This window comes from Myotis davidii, unplaced genomic scaffold (assembly GCF_000327345.1).
Source record: "Myotis davidii unplaced genomic scaffold, ASM32734v1 scaffold1439, whole genome shotgun sequence".
NCBI classification, from domain to species: Eukaryota; Metazoa; Chordata; class Mammalia; order Chiroptera; family Vespertilionidae; genus Myotis; species Myotis davidii.
In genome coordinates, this window is record NW_006292342.1 from 997,912 (window position 1) to 1,014,998 (window position 17,087).

Below are 17,087 nucleotides of genomic sequence, written 5' to 3' on the forward strand. Positions count from 1 at the left end.
GGGCTTTTCAGTAACTCAGGATTCACAGAATGTGAGAATGGGGTAGAGCCGCTAGAGTTCATGTTTTGAAGACTATTAAATGACAAAAATGGTCATAGGTATGATTATATGAAAAATAAAAGCTTGCCAGCCCGACCAGTATAGCTCAGTGTTTGAGCGCTGACCCATGGACCAAGAGGTTTGATTCCTGGTCACAGCACATGCTTGGATTGTGGCAGGAGGCAGCCAATCAGTGTTTCAATGTTTCTGTCTCTCTATCCCTCTCCCTTCCTCTCTCTCTAAAATCAATGTAAATATATTTTTAGAAAGAAAACTTGCCTACAGTGTGTTGAGTAATTCTGTTGTGAGTGAGTGAGTGAGTGAGTGAGTGAGTGTGTGTGTGTGTGTAACAGGGCCCTAGGGACATCAGGGCAGCTCTGTGTCCTTAAGAGGGCCCATCCTCGATGTCTCAGCTTCATCCTCACCACTCTGGGGGGGCTCTGAGGGTCCCTGGGAACCCTCCAGCCCTCTGTTCTCACACACCTCCTCTCGAATCCTGGGAAGGGTCAGAAGGGCAGGGTTCCTTCTCTCTTGTAGGACCAGCTAGCACCTAATTCTGCCTCTGGTGGGATGATGGGTGATTTTAAGCTTCGTATTCTTTTTGTGTTTTCCAGATTTCACCACTGAGACTGTATTGCTCCATCATGATGAAAGAGGTTATTAAAGAAAATTTTATTTAAGGCCATGTAACCACATAACCGATTAAGGGTTACTTGAAAATTGAATCCTTATTGTAGTTAGCAAGTATAATTTATAAACATCATTGAATATTTATGGACTTGTTGGAGGCTCTGGGTCATAGTTCTGGGTGTCAGTTTTTAGTGTACAACAATATTCATCAAACTTGAGACACTTGATTATCACTCTCGAAGTATTTGAAATATCAGAGTGCCATTATTTATGTAATACTTCTTTTTAAATGAACCTACTTTTTAAACTTCATTTATTTTGAAGGAAACTTGATCTCACTGCCTTAAATGGAAAACCAGTATTACTGGCCACGAATATTTGTTTTTATTGAATTTATGAGAATCCAGTCAGATGCTGCTTTGAGCCTTAGTTATACTCTTCTTTTTTGTTAAATTGGAAGGTAAGCAAGCATTAAGTGGTTGGCAAGGGAAGCAAAGCCCCTCTCCCCGACCTCCTGAGTTCCACCCCTTCCTCAGGGAACTCTTATCTGATTTTGTGTGTCTGATGTATGACCTCCTTCCAGAGGAATGGAGGAGAAAGATCTGGAGGAGAAAGGCTTGCATGTCAAAGGCACCAGCTCCCTGTCAGATGGGTGCTTCTGACATGACTATGATCCTCCTACAATGCCCTGACCCACCTAGCTGATGGCCATGACCCCCAGATTGACTTCGACTTTTCTCTAGCAGGAGACCACTGCCCGGAGCTCCTGTGAAGATGTCCACTCCAGACCCACCCCTGGGCGGAACTCCTCGGCCAGGCCCTTCCCCAGGCCCTGGCCCCTCTCCTGGAGCCATGTTGGGCCCTAGCCCAGGTCCCTCCCCTGGCTCTGCCCACAGCATGATGGGGCCCAGTCCGGGGCCTCCCTCAGCAGGACACCCCATCCCAAGCCAGGGGCCTGGAGGATACCCTCAGGACAATATGCACCAGATGCACAAGGTAGGGAGCCCAGGGCCCACTGCTTTGACTGGTTGGGTTCACTTGGTCAGAGGCGGAGGGTGAGCCATGCATCCTGGCCCCTGCTGTGAGCTGGCAGTCATCATTTCATGCAACTCCCCCCATCCCACCCCAACTCTCCCCTGTGTGTCTCTCACACCCGTTTTTCTAGGTAGGAAATGTGGTAACATTACTCCTAAGTTGCCTTTCATTAATGAATAAAAATGTCCAAATCCCTAAAAGATAGCTGAAGGCAAGTGGACTCTTCCAATTTGGTTGCTCTGTGTACCCATGTAACCCATAGAGCAGGGCAGTTGTCCTCATTGGGTCACCACTTACCTGACCCGATTAGGGCTGCTTTTGCTAGTGAGGTGGAAAACTGTCTACACAAATAGTTTCCCCTTTCTCTGTTCCTGAGAGGTAGTTGAAGGAAACAAGGAACTGTGTCCTCTTATATGTATTAGCATCTGCAGGAAAGGGTGCCATTCCTCAACCTCAGAGGCCACAGGAAGCCCGCAGGTAGAAGATGCAGATGGTGGGACCTGGGGGCAAAGGGGCCCTGGGTAACCCTCTGGGCTCCCTACCTGCGCTCTCTATGTGTTTGCTCCTCATTCCACTCCCCCTCCCCCACCCATCAGGTATAGGTGAGTATTATGCCCATTTTATAGACCATGAAAGAGAGACGGGCACTCAGCAAATTAGTGGTAGAATCATCTCATCCCTCTGCTGCTCCCTGCAACCTAGGCCTGTGCCACCTCAGTGACCTCCAAGCACAGCCAAGCGAACCCCTCCCTACCCTCACATCTCCCATATATTTCTGTCAACTTTGGTACAGTGTCTGTCTTGTCACTGCCTTCCTGGGAAGTTGTTGGTGACTACCCTCTGCACACAGCACCAATTCAGGCCCTGTTCTTTAGCATAGCCCCTCTTTTCCTCTCTGCCCATTTGTTCCTTCCTCCTGGGACTGCTAACACACTCCATGCACATCCTCAGACCTGTCAGAGGCCTGCCGTGTGTCCAGCCCAGTGTCAAGAGCATAGGAGCTGGGTCTGGTGTGTGTGTGTGTGTGTGGCGGGGGGGCACCTCCTGTCTGTACAGAGCTCCCACTCTGTGTGGAGACAAACCCATCCCAGGAAAGAGGTGTGGAGGGCGGGCCCCCACCCAGGGCTCCTGTCAGCCTCCAAGGTGCCCTACCCTTTTCCTGTGTAGACAGCTGCCGCTCCTGTCTCAGCCAGGCACCCTCTTGGCTTCCTTTCACTGTCCACATACTGAGCTGCAGTTGATGGGGGGTTACCCATTAGATTAAGATCCCAGAAAACAGGACATTTGCATTCACCAGGACCTAGCAGAGTGCCCTGGAAGGGTCTTAAGACTCATAGGTCCCCTTTAACAACCATTTCCATAGGGGAAGTGTTTGTGCTGAGCATTAGGAGGGAAAAAAGGTGTCATCATTCTGCCAGAACGATGCCCTAGATAGCCTCCCTCCCAGCTAGCAGGAGGCCGATACTAGATCACCAAGGACATCTGATGTATTGTTACCATACTCATGGGCAGAAGTTTCTGTCTGTTCCTCTGACTTACAGTCTCCCCAGGAAGAGGGTCCCCGATCTCAAGATTTGTGATGACAAGGTTTCCTTGTGGCAATGACAGAGAGTCCTGAGTTCTAGCTAAAACTGCCCCTGACGAGAAGCTCTCACTCATGTCCTTTCTTATGGGATTCTGGCCATCTGAAACTGTCTCCTGTTCTTGCCGAGTGCTCTGGTCTGGTTGTCCCCTTGCCCTTCAACCACTGGTCTCCTAGGCAGTCATCCTCCATTGGTTGGTATTATTTTATGCATCTGCCTGACTGTAGCTGTCAGGACCATATCTTAGACCTAAGCTGTTTGGTCATGTTGGCAATTCAGTAGATGCCATAGTGTTTTCAGTGACATTGAACTCTTGGGCAGTGCTTTGCTGTGCCATCTCATCCTGTCCCCACTTGCTGATCCTGCCTTGTCATTACCCCCCTCTCGCAGCCAATGGAATCCATGCATGAGAAGGGCATGTCGGATGACCCCCGCTACAACCAGATGAAGGGGATGGGGATGCGGACAGGGGGCCACGCAGGGATGGGGCCTCCACCGAGCCCCATGGACCAGCACTCCCAAGGTATTGTTTTGTTTCTCTTCTTTCCTCATGTTTGTCACCCCCCAAAAGTCCTAAGGTCATTTTCCTGATCAGGTCTCCCACAGGTAGGCAGGGAGGACATGGGGCAGTGCGGAAACCCTGCCACAGAGGGCTGTTGAGCTTAGGTTTGGCTGGTGCCCTGTTTGGGCTTTCTGTCTCAGAGCAACCCAGGAGAGTGAATACCGGTGGGAATGAACTGTGTTTAGTGCTAGGTGTGAGATGACAGCTGGACAGGTGGGCTCCTCAGGTTAGCAGCTCTGGTGTCACCCAAGAGTGTATTAGAAATGCAGATTCTTGGATCCTACTGCAGACCAGCTCGGTCAGAATCTTGGGAGTTGGGCCCAAGCTGCCTTACGGAGCGTTCCAAGTGGCTTTTCCAGAACTTTGAAAAGTGACAGAGTAGTTGACCTCTTGTCATTAGGGCAGGAAACTCAGGGGCTCCCCAGGTCAGAGAAGTGAGGAGAGTGGGCCTGGACAGGGCAAGGGTCAGGATGGGAGACCCAGAGAAAGCTAGTATCTGTGTAACTTCTCAGTATGACCGTCAGCAACTTACTGAAAGGTGGGCCAAACAAAACCAAGCACACTGGCTGCTGGTCAGTGCCCTCTGGGTGCCTCTTGTTTAAATTACAAGAATGAAAAAATGTGGTCATGCCATGTCTCAGGGTAGGTGCCAGTGTAAGCCTGGCGGAAAGGTTATCGTCTTTGCCTTAAAAATCTTTGAATGTGTACTCCTGAGTGACCTCTGGAATTTGCATTTTCTGCAGGTTACCCCTCACCACTGGGTGGCTCTGAGCACGCCTCTAGTCCGGTTCCAGCCAGTGGTCCATCCTCGGGCCCACAGATGTCGTCTGGACCAGGAGGGGCCCCGCTGGATGGCGCTGACCCCCAGTCTTTGGGGCAGCAGAACCGGGGCCCAACACCATTTAATCAGAACCAACTGCATCAGCTCAGAGCTCAGATCATGGCCTACAAGATGCTGGCCAGGGGGCAACCCCTGCCTGACCACCTGCAGATGGCAGTGCAGGGCAAGCGACCGATGCCCGGGATGCAGCAGCAGGTGCCAACACTACCTCCACCCTCTGTGTCTGCAGCAGGACCTGGCCCTGGCCCTGGCCCTGGCCCTGGACCAGGTCCAGGCCCAGCACCTCCAAATTACAGCAGGCCCCATGGTAAGGCCCACTATCCCCAGCCTTGGGGGAGGGAGATGTCTCAGCAAACTGACCCAGTAGGGGCAACAGTGTCAGGCAGACCTGGGCTCTGCTGCCCACAAGTTCCCCCTTGGGGTTGGCACAGTGTCTGGTGCTCAGGCGGGCAGGTAATGCTGTTGTCAGGATAAAAGTTCTTTCTCCAGCTTCCTGCTTTCCCTTGATGCCCACACTTCAAGGCTTGTTGTTGGGTGTGTCCCTGGAGACAGGGCTGCCCATGGGGGTGGGTGCAGGATAAGCACAGGACACTTTTTATCCTATTGTTTGTTTTTCCCTGTGTGTAGGTATGGGAGGGCCAAATATGCCACCCCCAGGACCTTCAGGAGTGCCCCCCGGGATGCCGGGCCAACCCCCTGGAGGGCCTCCCAAGCCATGGCCTGAAGGTGAGGACCCTCTGTCCTGGTGACATTTCTGTGCCCTGACTTGGGTCATGAGGTTACACAGTGCAGATCCTGAGATGAGCCTGTCCAGAGAGAGAGAGAGAGTGGACCAAGGACAAGTCCTTGCTTCTTCCTGCTGTCTTTGTGTCTTACCTATCCCTAGTTATTTTCCAAAGGCTTGGGTTGGTTTCTCTCCACAATTCCTGCCCATCCTTTTCCTGTCCTGTGGGTCATGGAGATCCTGGGCTATCTTTAAAATGTTAATAAGAAGAGAAGAATATGAATGAACAAGTTCACTGTAACTCCAGTGAGAGGCTGTGGGGAGGCACGGCTGTAGCCATAGACACGACCCTTCAGGACCTGGTGCCTCCATGCCTGTAGGTTACAGCTGACTTCCCTTCCCTCCTGGGATGCCCCCCAATACTATGGGAGGTCAGCAAAATGACAGGGTGGTTCAGGGTTCTGTCTCCTCATCATGTTCAGTTTCTCTTCTGTCAAATGTAGTTGTCAGCAAGGATTTGAGGGTCACGTCTGTTGGGTGAAAGCAGTAAACAAAACGGATTCGTTTCCTACCCTCTTAGAACCTGAGGTTTAGTGATGGGCGTAGATGAGCTAATCACTTAAATCTGTGATTTCATCCGAGCCGTTGTAGCTGGAAGTCAGGAAAATGCTGCCCAGGAAGAACGAACTCAGGGTCGGCACTTGGGTCAGTGCAGGGCTTCCGGGAAAGGCATGTAGGCTGAGATCTGGAAGAGGCTTGAACCTTGAGGCAGGAGAGAGGAGACCCCTGAGTGAGAAGCTGCCTGCCATGCCAGTTCAGTGAGGGGCAGGGAGGTGGGGAGATGTGGCCCGGACAGTCTGTCACTGGGGCAGTGAGCACCGTGCAGGCTTTTTATTTCCACTGGAATTGACCTGAAGCTCAAAGCTGTGCTCCTGCTACCTGACTCTCCCCAGGACCTATGGCGAATGCTGCTGCCCCCACAAGCACACCTCAGAAGCTGATCCCCCCTCAGCCTACAGGCCGTCCCTCACCTGCGCCCCCTGCCGTCCCGCCCTCTGCCTCTCCTGTGATGCCACCCCAGACGCAGTCGCCAGGGCAGCCGGCCCAGCCTGCCCCCATGGTACCGCTACACCAGAAGCAGAGCCGCATCACCCCCATCCAGAAACCCCGGGGCCTGGATCCTGTGGAGATTCTGCAGGAGCGGGAGTACAGGTGAGGGCTGCTGCCACTTCAGGTCACTCCCAACCATGTCATCCCTGACACACGTTGGTGTGGTTTCCAGTTCCAAAGGCTAACAGGATATGCAACCAGAAATCACCCTATGCCTTTCTCTCTTGGTTCCCAGCTCCCCAGTTGGCATGTGTCCTTCCAGAAAAGTTGTGTGCATATGCGAGCAGATAGGCACAGGTAGCCATATTGTCCCCAGGGGGTTCATGAAGTGCATCGTTCCTTCCAAAATAACATCGTGTAGAGGTCACCCCTGTCTGTCCAAAAGGAGCTTTTCTTTTTTCTTGTTGTTCAGTGTTCTGCCTGGTGAAGTAACATTGTTTTTTCAGCCAGTCTCCTGGCTGAGTACACATGAGGTTATTTCTAATCTGGCGTTAAGACAGTGTCATAGTAAATGCTACTTCTGCATTTGTTTCTAATTTCACACGTGTGCACGTGTCAGAATAAGTCCCTAGAAGTGGCATTAATGTGTACAGGGAACGTACACAGGGGAATTTTGTAGATTCTGCAAAGCCGCCCTCCACCGAGATCACACAGATACATGTTGCAGTGAAAGTATGTGTTTCTCCTCACCAACTTTTGGTTCATCACACTCAAAAAGAAACCTGCAAGCTCTGCAGTGGATCCTTCTCACTAGTTGCTGGCCCTTTGCCAAGGCCTCCTAGGCACCATGTGGGATGCCTGACACGCTGTAGGCCTGTGATATTTCATCCCACACTTCTGGGGGCACCCGAGAGTCACTCCTTGAGCACCTTGCACTTCCCATTTCCTCATTGCATTTACAACTTGTTCAGGGCAGGCCTCCCTTGGTGAGTGTAAGCTCTATGAGGGAGAGGCTGTGCCTTGTTCACTGTACATTCCCAGAGGCATCAGTATATCTGCCTAATGACCATCTCTAGAGTGCATCCCAGCTGTGGCATGCCTTGGAGCTGGGTGCTTCCCCTTCAGCTTGAAAATGACCTGTCCAAGTAGCTTCACGTTTCCCTGCTTTCCCCTCCAGTCTCTATTCCCATATACCTGCCATCCAGCAGCTCATTGGGCCACCGACACTGCAGCCCCTTTCTCATCCCCCTTTGCATAGGATGTGCATGGCCCCTTGGTGAACCAGTTCGTCTCAGCTCCCCTCCCCAGACATGGTTCTCCCCCGGCACTGTTAACTGCCACCTGGTCTCCTCCTCCTGCCTGGGGCCTCCCTCCTCTCACACTTGCCTGTGCGTTCTGTTTTCCACACAGCAGTTGGGAGTCTCTTTTTACAGTTTACTTACACTAGATTCCATTCCCCAGGTTAAAACCTGCCCCTCTGTTCAGTAAACTCCCTTCTGTTCAGTTCCTGTCCTGTGCTCTGTCCTCTCCTATCCTACTTTCCTTGTTCCAATTTGTTTATTTAACAAGTTAGGCTTATTTCTGCCTAGGGCCTTGGCTTGGCAGCACACGACTCCTTGTGCTCACTTAGAATTCATTACTGAGGTCACCTCCTCATAGAGGTCCTGCCTAGTCCCTCACCTCTAGCCCCCTCAAAGTAATGTTTAAATATTTTTTCCATTGATTCTTAGAGAATGTGAGAGAGGGGGTGCGGGCGGGGGAGGAGAGAGAGAGAGAGAGAGAGAGAGAGAGAGAGAGAGAGATGGAAAAACAGAAACATCTATGTGGGGGAGACACATCAATTGGTTACCTCCAGCACAAGCCACAGCTGGGGCCAAGGTGTGAACCTGCAATCTAGGTATGTGCTCTTGACCGGGAATTGAACTCACTATCCTTTGGTGCGGGCCTACATTCTAACCACTGAGCACCATTGGCCAGGGCCATAGATGTTTAATGTTTTAACTCCTTTATGGCCCATATTCCTGATAAGGCTCCCAGGCTAAGTAGATTCCCAGGGCTGGGAGGGAGAGCCTGGCCTGCCTGACTCCTGAGGCTGGCTCACCTGCTGAAATGCCTTCAGTCGGCTGTGCCCTGTCTGGTTTCCTGTTTGCTGAGGCTCTGAGTCCTCCGCTGCCTTCCTCTGTGTTTTGTGGCTGGCATCCTTTTCTGAGCTATCTCCTGCCTCCCTCAAGGAGAGATTCTTCTGAGGCTCCTGCTTTAAAGAAAGGGCATAGGTGGGCTCCTTGTATGCAGTCCTCTCATTGCCTGTCCTTTTTTCTGTCTTTGCACCCTAGGCTTCAAGCTCGCATCGCTCATCGAATTCAGGAACTTGAAAACCTACCCGGGTCACTGGCCGGGGATTTGCGAACCAAAGCAACTATTGAGCTCAAGGCCCTCAGGCTGCTGAACTTCCAGAGGCAGGTGGGCGCAGGCACAGGCCTTTTCTGCCAACGCTGATGCTTACATTCAAGTAATCGCTTGCTGAGCAATTGTTAAATAAATGCCCCTTGACCATTGAAAGCAGCAGTGTCCACACACACTATTAGCTCATTGTGCCCTCCTTCCTCTTCACGACCTGCACAGTGGTGGCACATTGGGTGTTCCTGGTGTGAGTAAGCACGGTTCCCTAAGGCAGCGAAACAGGAAACTTAAATGGGTCTCTATCTGCGGGGGCTGTACTTTTGAATGAGCCATAGGAAATACTTTGTGTGTGCTTGAGGGAAGGCAGAGCTATAGCCCAAAAGGGAAAAGAGGACCTTCTGCTGGGTGTTCAGAAGCAGCTGTCTCCTGACCTGTGCCTGCCCCCCTGGCCCTTGGGCACTTATCCAGCCATCTTCCACATGCACACACATTGGTGCTCATGAGATTTAGCAAGGACCCTTCTGGAGGCAGCAGTGTTGTGCCTAGCTTGCACTGTGTAATTGTGCATTTTGTGTGGCCATGACCAACGTGTGCCCATGTTTCTCCTCTTCCTGAAGCTGCGGCAGGAAGTGGTGGTGTGCATGAGGAGGGACACGGCCCTCGAGACCGCCCTCAATGCCAAGGCGTACAAGCGTAGCAAGCGGCAGTCCCTGCGTGAGGCCCGCATCACCGAGAAGCTGGAGAAGCAGCAGAAGATTGAGCAGGAGCGCAAGCGCCGGCAGAAGCACCAGGTGTGTCCCCAGCTGCTGCCTAGCTTGTCCTGCTGGCCCTCCTGTGTACCTTGGTCCGCACAGCTCCCACATTGTCGAGTCTTGTTTTGTGTCTAAACATGCTGTTTGTCTTTTCTGTTTATAACACTATTTTAGACACCAAGAATACACTCTTGAACAAAACTGAGTGGTAGGGAGATGGGCCACAATCAAGGGATGTAAAATATTGGGAGGTGATAGTCTATAAAGAAAAATGAAGCAGCGGTGGAGAATGATGAGGAGCTGTTGACACAGAATGGTTGGGGAAGTTTATTCTGAGGTGTTGAGATCTGAGCAAAGATCTGCGGGGAGGGAGCCCCATGGCTATGTGGGCAAGAGCTTTCCAGATAGACAGGGAAGTGCAAACACCCTGGGGCTATGTGCTGTGTGTTCTATAAAAAGCAGGGATCTCTGTGAAGCCAGAGTGGAGCATGGCAGAGAGTAGGAGGAGGTAAGGACAGTGTGCTGGGCCTTGTGAGCCAAGGAGCAGGTTGCACTATTGCTCTGAGTGAGGTGGAAACTACAGAGTCTCCCAGAGGAGGGATTGATTTAGGTTAGGTTTTTATTTTATTACTAGAGGCCCGGTGCACGAAATTCGTGTACTCAGGTGCGGGGGGGGAGGGGGGCACGGTCCCTCAGCCCAGCCTGTACCTTCTCGCAGTCTGGGAGCCCTCAGGGGTTGTCTGACTGTTGGCCCTCCTGTGTACCTTGGTCCGCACAGCTCCTTAGCGCTGTCAGCTGGACATCCTTAGCGCTGCCACAGAGCCTGGGTTCTGGCTGAGTGGCGCTCTCCTGTGGGAGTGCACTGACCACCAGAAGGCAACTCCTGCATTGAGCATCTACCCCCTGGTGGTCAGTGTGCATCATAGCATCTGGTCATTCTGCTATTAAGTCGATTTCCATATTAGCCTTTTATTATATAGGATTTATTTATTTTTAAGTTTTAAATATATTTTTATTGATTTCAAAGAGGAAGTGAGAGAAACATCAATGATGAGAGAGAATCATTGATCATTTGCCTCCCGCATGCCCCACAGTTGTGGGGATCGAGCCCACAACTTGGGACTGTGCCCTTGACTAGAATTGAACCTGGGACCCTTCAGTCCTCAGGCTAGGGCTAAGTTAGGTTTTTACAAGATCAGCCAAGGAGACCAAAATTTCCACTTAAGTAAGATTTGGGATGATTCCGTCTGTTGTTCACGCGTTATATTTCCTAAAGTTCCTCCAGTCAGTGTCTATTAGGGGTGTAGTTTAAAATAATAGAAAAAGTCAGTACTCAGTGTAGACCGCTGTTAACATTCTGGTATATATATCTTTCCAGCCTTATTCTGTATATATGTAATCAAACACTGAGATGGGCTTTTTTTTAAATCCTTACTCGAGGATATGTTTTTTATTGATTTGAGAGAGAGAAAAACACATTGATGTTAGAGAACATCAGTCGGTTGCCTCCTATATGTGCCCTGACTGGGAATTGAACCCGAAACCTTTTGGTGTACGGGGTGCTCCATCCAACCTGGCCAGGGCTGGGGTAGGCATTTTTGTTCTTGAATTTTTTTGGACAATCTCTGCTATTTCCTTAAAATAAAATTCCTAGCAATGGAATAACTTGGTTGGAGGGCGGGAGCATTTTGAATTGGTTAATGTTCTTGTCAGCTTGTCTTAGCAAGGATGATTGTCTGTTGTGTACAAAGGAGGGCCCTTCCAACCACCCTCCCAGCATTGAGAACACGGAACCTCGGAACCTCGGAGGCAAACAGTGTTAGAGTATTGTTTGACTGTGTCCTCTTGGTTTTAAACAAGCTGCCTTTAAAGTTTTATATCAGGGAGTGTTACAGTAGTCAGTCTTGTCTTGTGTGTCCTTGTAGGAATACCTCAACAGCATTCTTCAGCATGCCAAGGATTTCAAAGAATATCACCGATCCGTCACAGGCAAAATTCAAAAACTCACAAAGGCAGTGGCCACGTATCACGCCAACACAGAGCGGGAACAGAAGAAGGAAAATGAAAGAATCGAGAAGGAAAGAATGCGGAGGCTCATGGTAAAATTCTGCATTTGTAACTGTGTATCCCTTTGTGTGTGCACTGGGCGGTGCAGGGACCAGGAGTCCATTACCCTGTATTACACTGAGGCATTTTGCTGCTCAGAGTTAGAAGTGGAAGGATTTGGGTTTGAGAATCTGAAAGAACTGGCCTCAGACGTTTGCCAGTCACACCAGCCATTAGAGTGCCTGCATGACCTTAGCCAGTTATCTGGCTACTTTATTTCCTCCAGAAAATGAAGGTGGCCACCCCTCCTGGCTGTGAGCCATCAACGGTGTGATCTGATCCCCCATCCTGACCCTGTGTTTCTGACCATTTATTCCTGGGTGATCTCCTAATTGGGTAGGTATTGATAGGCATGACTGTGTGGACAGAGGCCGCAGAAGTAAAGAGAAGGACACAACTCTGTCCTCAAGGGGCTTGTGCTAACTGTAGGGAGATAGTGGACCAAGTGAAACAGTTTTAAGTGGTGGAAAGTGCACTAAAGAGAACAAAGCAGGACACATGGGATTGACAGGGTGGTACTGAAAGGGTGAATAGAAACCTGGAGGAAGTGCCTCCTAGGGTTGAGGAACCAAGGTCAAGGGCCCAAGGTAGGTAAAAGCCAATTGCAAGGCACAGCAAGTGGCCCTACAACAGAATGGTGCAGGGGAGGAGTGAAGTCAGAGTCCCAAGGGCAGGTCATTTGGGGCCTTTCAGGCCATAGGGAGGGCTTTGGATTTCATTCTGAACATGATGGGGAGTCACGAAGGCTATAAGCTGGGTAGTGATGTGATCTGATAAATTCTTAGAAAGCCCGGAGGGAGAGAGACTCCTTGGACCAAGTAGAGAAAAGGGCTTCGATTGGGGGTATGTTTGAGAGATGGGACAGAACTGGATATTGGCCTTTATAAATAACTCAGTAGGATTATGTCTGTGCAGCCAGGTCCTTACAGAGCCTAGCTCTGGGTAAGAGTTGGGGAAATACTAAAGGGAGAGACCATAGTATGTGAAAGACCTACATACAGCACAACGCAGGGTGTGACTAAGAGCTCCCTAAATGTGGGCCTGATTGCTGGCTAACGATTCCCAGTGGACTTCTCAACTCTGATTTGCCTGACTTGGTTGCTAATGGATGAGCATGTCTTGCAGGCAAATGCTATAACTGCATGCTTTTGCAGGCAGAAGATGAGGAAGGGTACCGGAAACTCATCGACCAGAAGAAGGACAAGCGCTTGGCCTACCTCTTGCAACAGACAGACGAGTACGTGGCTAACCTCACGGAGCTGGTGCGGCAGCACAAGGCAGCCCAGGTTGCCAAGGAGAAAAAGAAGAAGAAGAAAAAGAAGGTATGCTGGGGACTGGAGCAGCATTCTCGGCCTATGTTGCCTCAGTCTCCCTGTCAGGGAGTGACTGTATCTCTCTTTATTTCCAGAAGGCAGAAAATGCAGAAGGACAGACACCTGCAATAGGACCCGATGGCGAGGTGAGGAGCCAGGCTTTTGATGTGTGTTTTTTGTGGAAATGTCAACCCAGCCCTGGACCTTGGGTCTATTTCATTCTTCTTTTCTTTTTCTTTCTTTATTTAAATTGATCTCAGAAGGAGGAAGGAAGGGATGGACACACACACACACACACACACACACACACACACACACAGAAAGAAACATTGATTGGTTGCCTTCCTCATGCATCCCGAGCAGGGATTGAACACACAGCCTAGGTATGTGCCCTGACCGGAATCGAACCCACCATCCTCTGGTGTATAAGACAACGCTCCAACCAACTTGTTTTCTTTTTAAACTGTAAAAGCTGAATATGATGATGGTAAGAATCCATATATGTCTCCTGCCACCATCCGACCCCTTCCTTGATCCCACTGCCCAGAGGAAACATTGTTAACTATTAGGTGTTTTCTCCCAGGCTTTTCTATGCATGTGCCACATTATTTATTTTCCAGTTTTTATATTCATGTAATCTTAGACTCATGCGAGGTGTAAAACAGTACAGAGAATTTATGTGTACTCTTCACCTCAATTCCCTGTTTTCACTATTGTCATTTTTTCCTAAACCATTTGAGCATCAGATGCAGGCATCATGGCCCTTTTCCTCCACGTGTTTCAGTGTGTATTACTTTTTAAATATATTTCTTTCTTTCTTTCTTTCTTTCTTTCTTTATTTTTAAATATATTTTATTGATTTTTTACAGAGAGGAAGGGAGAGAGATAGAGAGTTAGAAACATCGATGAGAGAGAGACATCGATCAGCCGCCTCCTGCACATCTCCCACTGGGGATGTGCCCGCAACCCAGGTACATGCCCTTGACTGGAATCGAACCTGGGACCTTTCAGTCCGCAGGCCGACGCTCTATCCACTGAGCCAAACCGGTTTCGGCTATATTTCTTTATTGATTTCAGAGAGGAAGGGAGAAGGAGAGAGAGATAGAAACATCAATGATGAGAGAGAATCATTGATTGGCTGCCTCCTGCATACTCCCTACTGGGGATCAAGCCCGCAACCCAGGCATGTGCCCTTGGCTGGAATCGAACCTGGGACCCTTCAGTCCACAAGCTGACGCTCTATCCACTGAGCCAAGCTAGCTAGGGCTCAGTGTGTATTTCTTAAAAACAAGATAATTTGTTTCCATAATTGTGCAGAGATCAAAAACTGGAAATGAACATGGATGCAATACTACGATATAATCCATAGCCATTATGAAGGTTTCTCCAGTTGTCCTTCTGGTGTCCTTCACTGCAACAGAAAACCCCAGTTCACATGTCACATTCAGTGGTAGCCCCTTTTGTCATTGATCTTGAGCAGCTTCTCGCTTTTTTTTGCCTTTTATGACTTTGGTATTTTTAAAAATATATATTTTATTAATTTTTTACAGAGAGGAAGGGAGAGGGATAGAGAGTTAGAAACATCGATGAGAGAGAAACATCAATCGGCTGCCTCCTGCACACCTCCTACTGGGGATGTGCCTGCAGCCAAGGTACATGCCCTTGACTGGAATCAAACCTGAGACCCTTCAGTCCATAGGCCGACGCTCTATCCACTGAGCCAAACCGGTTAGGGCAACTTTGGTATTTTTAAGAAGAGTATAGGCCAGGTATTTCCTGCAGTGGCCTTCAATTTGGGTTTGACTGAGGTTTCCTTGTGATTAAAGTCAAGTTATATGTTTTGGCAGGAAGACCCTAGAGTGCCGCTGTGTCCTTGGGGCGTCACATTGGGACTGCCTGGCACAGATTTGTTCTGCCACCTGTGCTGTGACCTTGATCCGTGATCTCTTGGTGTTGACCAAGGCAATCCCACTGTAAAGTTGCTGTCTTTCCTTTTGTAATTAAGTGCCATGTGGGAGATACTTGACACTACATATATTGTAACTCTGAATACTTTTAATTCACTGGTCTCACATCCATTGATTATCTCTGCCTGCTTCTATTTATTAGTTGGCTTTCTGTAGGAAGGAAAAGCTTTCTCTTATTTGCTATTTGGCCCATAGGCCATAATTTGCAAACCCCTCGTACGAACTCATGGATTCTTATTTAATTTAATCCTTCATTGTCAGTATTTATTTATTTTTTATTTGAGAGAGGAAGGGAGAGAGGGAGAGAGAGAAACATCAATTTGTTCCATTTATTTATGCACTCATTGGTTCTTTTTTAAAAAAAAAAAATATTTTTTATTGATTTGAGAGAGGAATAGAGAGGGAGAGAGAAAATCAGTGATTGAGAGAGAATCATTAATTGGCTGCCTCCTGCATGCCCCGCTACTGGGGATCGAACCACAACCTCCTGGTCCACGGGTCAATGCTCAGCCACTGAGCCACACCAGCTGGGCTGGTTGATTCTTTTGTTTTTTTTTAATTTCTTATTGATTTCAGAGGGGAAGGGAAAAGGAGAGAAAGAGAGAATCATCAATGATGAGAATCATTGATCAGCTGCCTCCAACATGCCCCATGCGGAACCGAACCCACAACCCAGGCATGTGCCCTGACTGGGAATCAAACCATGACCTCCTTGTTCATAGGCCAGTGCTTAACCACTGAGCCTTGCGGGTCAGGCAGCTGGTTGATTCTTGTATGTGCCCTGACTGGAGGGTGACCTTGGCCTATCAGGGTGACACTCGAACCAACTGAGTTAACTGGCCAGAGCAGTATTTATTTTCATACTCAAATTGTTCCAGTTGGGCCAGTAGGAGCCCCTTCAAATTGGCTGCTGTGTCCTTTTGATGTGTCCCTATCATCCTTTGGGGGCTTCCTGACTTTATACACCAAGATGGTGCAACCTTATTGTCTGCTTTTCCTGCCTGAGCCCTGGAGTCAGCCATTTCTCTAAGGAACCCTGATTCCTTTTCTCAAGAATATTTTAAATTCAAAATCTAGGAGTGCTCATTGCTCCTGGGTGTCATTGCTTCTAGGCCCTCTCAGCGGACAGATGTAGGAAATAGGTGTATGTGTGTGTATACATGTTCATTGCTATTTATATATATGAATATTAACAAATCGTGTGATCACACTGATACCACCAGTTCTAGTCCAATACCATGGGGTTGTTTCTGTCCTTTCCCTTTCCACACTGAAACAGCAACAATCTGGCTGCCATTAACCATGATACTCTTTCCTGTTTGCTCAGTCCTAGGATACACAGGATGTACATTCAGAACTCCTAATGAGCCCCCCTCTGTAAAAGGAGCCTCCTAGAGCATTTGAGATCTTGCTCCCCGGCATATGTCATCAGTTTGGCTAAATTAAACTCTCATAAAAATTCGAAAAAATAAAAAATACCAGGAGCCTCACAGCTAGAGGTCAGTGTTTGTTTGGAGTTCTTCATCCCGAGAGTATCCTCTAAATACTGTGCACAGAAGCTGCTTGGATTAGTTCTCCCCTCATGCCCCTGTTACTGTGGTTTCCCCCACCTTTGTTGGTTTTATTTATTTACTCATTGTGGATTTATTTAGTGTGTGAAACACCAGCTTTGTACGTCTGAGCTGTACAAAGTGGCCCACTCAGAGAGGTTGTTGTGCCCACAACATTCCTGCCCACCTCCTGAAAACAACTCTTCCAGTGTAGCACACACATTTGGGATAGAGATATATAAAAGTGGGATGTGTAAATAAGAAGTGTTTTTAGTACCTCCTCTGGCTCCTTGTCCCACTTCCCAAAGGGTGGCCTTTTCTATGCATGAGCCACTGGACGGCTTTTCTTTTTCTCACCTAGCATTGTAGCATTGTATCTCAGATAACTCACCCTGTTAGCTCATGGACACAACATATTCTTTCTATTTTTTAAAAAATTTAATTTTAGCCCTGACCAGGTTGGCTCAGTGGATAGAGCGTCGGCCTTCAGACTCAAGGGTCCCAGGTTCGATTCCGGTCAAGAGCATGTACCTTG

The 17,087-nt window shown here is 49.0% G+C and overlaps 1 protein-coding gene across 8 annotated transcripts in view; it reads left to right on the forward strand.

Annotated features, from left to right (window-relative positions):
- The first annotated feature begins 648 nt into the window (after positions 1 to 648).
- The window catches only part of SMARCA4 (SWI/SNF related, matrix associated, actin dependent regulator of chromatin, subfamily a, member 4), an 84,958-nt gene continuing 68,519 nt past the window's right edge, over positions 649 to 17,087 (forward strand). For 6 of the 8 annotated variants that reach the window (XM_006765786.2, XM_006765788.2, XM_006765789.2 and 3 more), the window contains exons 1-11: positions 649 to 695; positions 1,413 to 1,665; positions 3,678 to 3,810; positions 4,593 to 4,997; positions 5,318 to 5,416; positions 6,368 to 6,626; positions 8,798 to 8,924; positions 9,482 to 9,655; positions 11,542 to 11,715; positions 12,877 to 13,044; positions 13,131 to 13,181. In XM_006765786.2, coding sequence (XP_006765849.1) covers positions 1,444 to 1,665; positions 3,678 to 3,810; positions 4,593 to 4,997; positions 5,318 to 5,416; positions 6,368 to 6,626; positions 8,798 to 8,924; positions 9,482 to 9,655; positions 11,542 to 11,715; positions 12,877 to 13,044; positions 13,131 to 13,181 — 1,812 coding nt within the window. In that variant the 5' untranslated portion in view covers positions 649 to 695; positions 1,413 to 1,443. The remainder of the gene's footprint in view (positions 696 to 1,412; positions 1,666 to 3,677; positions 3,811 to 4,592; positions 4,998 to 5,317; positions 5,417 to 6,367; positions 6,627 to 8,797; positions 8,925 to 9,481; positions 9,656 to 11,541; positions 11,716 to 12,876; positions 13,045 to 13,130; positions 13,182 to 17,087) is intronic. The other 2 variants (XM_006765787.2, XM_006765791.2) reach the window with 2 other exon arrangements.